General features: G+C 54.0%; 1 protein-coding gene across 1 annotated transcript in view; it reads right to left on the reverse strand.

The window, feature by feature from the left end:
• NOS1 (nitric oxide synthase 1) overlaps positions 1–5550 on the reverse strand; it is a 28046-nt gene extending 22496 nt beyond the window's left edge. Inside the window, exon 1 of the mRNA XM_042829207.1 lies at positions 4838–5550. Within this exon, the coding sequence (XP_042685141.1) occupies positions 4838–5550 (713 nt within the window). The remainder of the gene's footprint in view (positions 1–4837) is intronic.
• Positions 5551–6191: the final 641 nt, after the last annotated feature.

Below are 6191 nucleotides of genomic sequence, written 5' to 3' on the forward strand. Positions count from 1 at the left end.
TCTTGACACCATCTCGAGGAGACACGTACGCACAAACAAATCCAGTCTCATGACCTCCCTCGCCCTCAGCGTGGGTGAAGCTTAAGCAAAACACTGCACTTACAGGCTACCTCCCTGAACCCTAACTTTTCAGCAGTTTTTCTGCATTTACAGCATAACATTCAGCTGCCAAGATATCACACTAGGCTCCTGGATGCCTTCCAGACATTGGCTGCCTTAGGGCGAGCATGGCCAGTGCTGTGCATGAGAAGGGTACAGGTGTCATCGAGGCAGTTTGTACCCAAATTTGTGCCCCCCAACACCAAAAAAAGGTGGTGAGAAGAACAGAAATTTGCTGTAGGCTTCGCATCTGGATAAGCATCATTGCTCTTCCAGACTAGAGACCAACCTAGAGCAGGTCATTGGCCATTCTTGATGCTGCTGGGGACCAGCACAAACCACACACTCTCTGCTTTACCAGCCCATCAGGGTCACTGGACACAGCCCTCTATCTAGGGAATTCCCAGCAACAGGACAGCATCATGAATTCCCATCAAATCTGGCTCTCCCACAAGACAATCCCGGCTGTTAAACCTCCTGGAGAATATATGGAGGTGATGGATGCCTCATCCCTGCAGATACCCAAGGTCAGGCTAGATGGGGCAGTGAGCACCTGATCAGATGTCAGTGTCTGTGTTCATTGCAGGGGGGTGGACTAGATGGCACTTAAAGGTCCCTTCCAACTCAAACAATTCTATGATTATGTGATTCTACAGATACCCATTTCCACAGCTGCACATTCCTGCACCTTACCCTGAGCCCCAAGACATCAGAGAGCATGAAGGTTGATGGATGCATAGCCTGTGAGCATAACAAACGATGAGCATGCACAAACCACCCTTTGTAGCCGATGAGCCTCCATGTCCTCCTCCTCCAGGCACAGGCCAGTACCTGTGCCAATGGCACAGAGAATGGCCAGATGCTCAAATTAAGTCATCGTCATAGTCAGCCACTCTGTGCATTAGAATCAAGGAATCATTCAGGTGGGAAAAGATGTCTAAGATCCCCAGGTCCAACCCAACCCCACTGTGCCCACTGACCACGTCCCTCAGTGCTGCATCTCCACACTGAACACCTCCAGGGATGGTGACCCCACCACCCCCAAGGCAGCTGTGCCACTGCTCCTGGGAAGGGAGAGTAGACAGAAGCAGGGTGGATTTGATGAAGAAAAAATATGAGAGGCACCATCTCACAGCACGATCCATGCAGGCATTGGGGTTGGACACTCAGAGCTCCATGCCCTGTTGCACATTTGCACCTGGGACAGCACCAGGATGCACATTGCTGTTTTGGCTTGCACTCACAACAAGGTGGGACCTATTGCAGGAGACACAGCGAAATCACCAGCTGAAGCTGGAGCTGGCTCCGGGAGGGGGCTGTCCCCACAGCACAGCAGCTGTGCCCTGGCTGAGCAAGAGCAGACCTCGTTGGTTTGCCCACAAGTATCCGGCTCTTTCAGAGACAGAAACGAGGAGAGAAAAGCCCATTCAGAGCCTTGCTCCAGTCCTAACCCAGATGGGGGGAAGAAAATAAAACAAAAATCAATAGCTTCATTTTACAAATATTTCCTGCCCGTTCCTTGCCTGTGTGCAGGCAGCAGCAGGGTCTCTCAGACCCGCTGTTTTCCTCCCTTGGCCCCATCCCCGGGGTGAGCTGCCCACGCAGGATGCTCCTGGCCTGGAGACCCGTGCCAGCCTCCAGGCAGCGCTTCCAACGCGCTCAAAACCTGCACACTTGGATTGGAGCAGGATTTTGGGAAGGGACCTCAGGTTTTTTTCTGTGGTTCTGAAAGTAAAACGACTGCTTAAAAAAAGGCAGAGGAATCCTGTCCTCCCCCAGCCGTGCAGATGCTGTCTCACCTCGGAAGGAGCATCTGGCTGTTTGGGAAAATGAGAGGCACCACTGTTTTCTTTTGACTAATTTGATGATGTTGCAGTGCTCGGAGTGATGAAGCAGAAAGGAAGTTGCTGAGAGCAGCCCTTTGAGAAACATCTCCAAAGCTTTTCCAAAAAGGAAGGGAAAAAAAAATATAAATATATGAGCAAAAAAAAAAAAAAAAAAAGAAGTTTGTCACTCGGCTCCTTTGAATTTGCTTGGCAGCAAGCTCTGATTTCCCAGGCAAAGATGAGAGGCACAACCGGCTGCTGCCATCCCCAGGGGCCAATTTGGGTGAGGTGGCGGGGATGGCCGCACGCTGGGGGCTGGGATGCTACTGAGACATGGCTCCATCCCAGCTGAGGTGCCGAGAGTTTGGGGCCCATGTGGGACGGTCACCACATGGGAAAGCACCACAGCCCCACTCGTTACAAGAGCAGTTCTCAGGGTCAAGGCAACCAGTGCAGGAACTGAGATGAGTGGAGCAGAGCTTCAGAGAGGCCGTGCTATGCCATAGGAGGGTGCTAAACAGGGTTGAATGGGTGCTGGCAAATAAAGACCTGGGAAGAGACTGCAATACCCCAGTTGATCCCAGCATCACTCAAGCCAATGTCAGGCATGATCCACAGCTGTCCTTGTTCCCTTCCAGCCATGTTCAAAGGGCATCCAGAGGAGCTCAGCCTCAGTGCCTGATCTGCAGTCACATGCAAGGTACCAATAGCCCCCCTGGGAGAGCCCAGTGCAGTCGGCGTGGTGAAGAGGAAGGGTTTGCACAGGAGCAAGGGGAGGAAGGGGAGGGCTGCTCACTGCCAAGGCTTTGAGCTTCACCATGTCACAGAATGCAGTCACATGATAGTCCCAGGGAACCTTTCATTTCAGAGGTTTTAAAGTTTTGTGTCCAAGTGCAGAATAATGAAGACATCAGAAATGCAAATGAAATGTTTTGAGCAACACAAAGAGATTTTGGCGGCAGCGAGGGAGGTGGGAGGAAGAGAATTTTCTCGTATAGAACTGCAAAATTACGGGGTTTATTCCAATGCAGGATGGAGCCTGAAACCCTTCGTAAACAGAATCCCTGCTCCCAGCACTCTGCTCCCTCCCAGGCCCCCACACTGCCATTTCCATCGTGCCACTTGTGTTAGGGAGCTGACCTGAGCAGAAGAATAAATCACGGCAACTCGGCGGGGTGGAGAGGGAGGAAAGATGGGACATGACAATCTCCCCAGAGCTCAGAGGGAAAGCAGACCTAGGTTCGCTGGCAGGGAGTGAATCAAACTCTATTTTTATTTTCTAGCCCACGGTGAGCCTCGTGGCAGAAATGCCAGCTCTCATCATACCTTGCTCCCCACTTCCACGCTGATTTATGACCGACTTCACAGCAGACAGCTCCAGCCGTGGAGCGGACGTTCAGCCTTGGCTCATCCCATGAACGTGCACCATGTCCGTGGGGCGCCTCAAAACAGGCAAGGAGCTGAGGATGGGTCACTGCAGGAGCACAGACCCTGGCTGCAGGGGTTGGGGATGAAATGATTTTTTTTTTTTGCTATGCAAACTTCCTATCTTTCTTACGAGAAGCAATGCTGAGATCCCACAGCATCAGGTGTAATTCGCATCGCTTTCAGCAAAGCCCACTTTGAGCAGGGAACATTCTGCTGCTCATGGATAACCTCAGCCCCATGCTGCCCCTCCGTGCCCTGGGAGAGCTGTCAGAGCTCAGCAGCCCGAGCGGCTCTGACAATCGCTGCAGGCAGTGAAGGTCAGCACCAGGCAAAGATGGAGATGGAGCGAGGTGGGGCCCGGCACCTGGATTGATGGCCAAGGGGTCCGGGCTGCAGGTCTGGAGGTCAACCTTGGGCGAGGGTTTGCACCCTCCTGATAATTAGTCAGAGCCCTATTGCTGTTTTGATTAATGTCAGCTTCGCGCATTCCCCCCAGCCTGGAGAAACCCCTGCCTGCAGTACCATCAATCCATCAAGGCTTGCTTAGTTTGGGGCATTTCTTTGGCATCGACCAACACATCTTTCCGCTCTCCATCAGTCCCTGACCTTTCTGCACATCTCCAAACCAAGAAAACTCTCCCTGCAGAAGCCCTTCCCAATGCCAAGCTCTGAGACCGAGCAGAGGAGGGGACCCATCTGCAGCGGTGGGTGCAGGCTGCCCTTTCCCTGCAGCACAGCTCCCAACAAATCCCCCAAGCACATTCCCCCCCCCCCAGCTTCTCCCGTCCTGCCGCAGGAGCGGGGCTGCAGCTCCTCATCAGTCAGAAGGCGGAAGGCTAATTTCGATTGAAAAGTGGATTTTCAACTCCAAGCCACTTATATAGATTTTTAAAGGGTATTGGGAAGTGAAGGAGTTGAGCTTTGAAGTACCCACTTTGTTAATATTTTTGTTGGTTTGAGGTCCTTCAATTTCAGTGAATTTAGAGTGCTTCAGTTTAATCTCTTCGAGAGTAGAAGAGATTCCTCAAAGAAAAAAAAAACAAACATATTTTTCATTTCCCTCAACCAGAGCAGAATTTCCTTGGTGGAGATACGGCTGCTGGGCTGGGGACAAGGGGACATGGGGATGGGGCTGCTCCATGCCCACGGGGCTCTGCTGCAACACCGCAGCTGTCCCAGCAAAGAAATGCTCTTGGAGCACTCTGATGTGCCTGGGGACTTGGGTCTTTACATCACCCATCAAATCAGCACAACATGCTATTTATTTCCTAAGCCTCCCCAGCTCCCGCATCTCCCTTTCTTCTGCCACCTGCTCCAAATTTTCCATCCTTTTCATCTATCCCTCACAATAGCTTCCCCTCTTTCCCTGCATCCCATTCCCATCCCGCTGCGTTGTATGATGATTTTGGGAGCCATCTACCAGCACCTCCACCACCGAACACCAGCGCATCGCACCCAAGGTAAAAAATGCATGCAGGACCTACCAGTCCACCTGGACTTCTATATCCCTTGTCTCTACCTTGCAGGGCACATCTCCACCGCCGTCCTTACTGCTGCTCTTCAGGAGGTCCAGGACAGGCTCAATCTCCTTGAGAAGCTCGTTGTCTTCCACTCCGCCATTGAGACAGAGGTGGCTGCAGGCGCTGTCCTTCCCCTTGTTGCCATCCTGCCCTTTGGGGCCGGTGACCAACCCGTTGACATGGACCACGGGCTCCACATCCCGCCCCGTCTCCCTGGTCCAGAGAGAACCCATGGCTGCAGGCAGTTCCTGGCCGTGGAGGTTGGGGTTGGACAATTCAACGGCTCTGGGTGCAGGGCAGAGGGGCCGGGTGACACGGATGGTTTTGGGCGTCCCGTCGCCTGCAAAGGTGGTCTCCAGGTGAGTGGTGAAGCCCTCGGGGCCGCGCAGGATGAGCACCACGTAGGTCTCGGAGGCGATGCTCCTCAGGATCTCCAGCGCGCTCTCGTAGCTGGTGTCCACCAAGGGCCGCCCATTGACAGCTAAAATGATGTCCCCAGCCTGCACGAGGCCACTCTGCTCAGCAGCTCCTCCCCGGATCAGGTCGGAGACGATGACGGGCGGCTTGCTGACGCGCTCCTTCACCAGGAAGCCCAGGCCCCCCACCTTGCGCTTGAACAGCCTCACCGAGATGACGTTGGGCTGCAGCTGCTGCACGCTGAAGGCGTTCTCCTCCATGGCAGCCACCTGCAGGCTGGGAGCTGGATGCTGAGAACCGGGGCACGATGGGGCTTTGAGCACCTCGTCTCACTGCAGCACACCTCGGGGCTCTGTCTGCAGCATCCTTGCAGCAGGTGTCAGCAGGGTGAGGGGCAGCAGGGGCATCGCTCAGCAAGCATCAGGCAGCAGTTCAGTGCCAGGTCCCACAGAGCATCCCGTGAGCTACTCAGGCTGCGGGTGGGCCAACAGCTGCTTTATCTAGGGGAGAAGACAACAAAGAGAGAGGAAGAAGTGACATGGGGTAGATAGAAAGTGCCACAGACACCCACATGGAGCAGCCCAGCCCTGCAGATATCAGCCACCGGGCTACAGCCTCTCACAGTCCTCACTCTCCTGCAGAGCAATCCTCACTGTCTGCTCAGGAGGGGATGGAAAGGTGGAGCAGGGAGCTGGAAGGGCTGCAGGACAGCCCAGCTCACGCCCTGCCCTCTCTTATCCAGGAGCAGAAATTCCTGAACACGCTGTGCAAAGCAGAGCAGTGTGGAGCTCCACAGGGTTCTGCTGGAGATCCGCCTATGTTTTGCTGAGCGTCTCCAACCCGATACATGAGATGTGTCGGGGGAGTGGGATCCATATCCCTGCCCAGGGCACAATCTGGC

The sequence above is a fragment of the Centrocercus urophasianus genome, unplaced genomic scaffold (assembly GCF_019232065.1).
Source record: "Centrocercus urophasianus isolate 14NV4802_14NV808 unplaced genomic scaffold, USGS_Curo_1.0 seq_30, whole genome shotgun sequence".
NCBI classification, from domain to species: domain Eukaryota; kingdom Metazoa; phylum Chordata; class Aves; order Galliformes; family Phasianidae; genus Centrocercus; species Centrocercus urophasianus.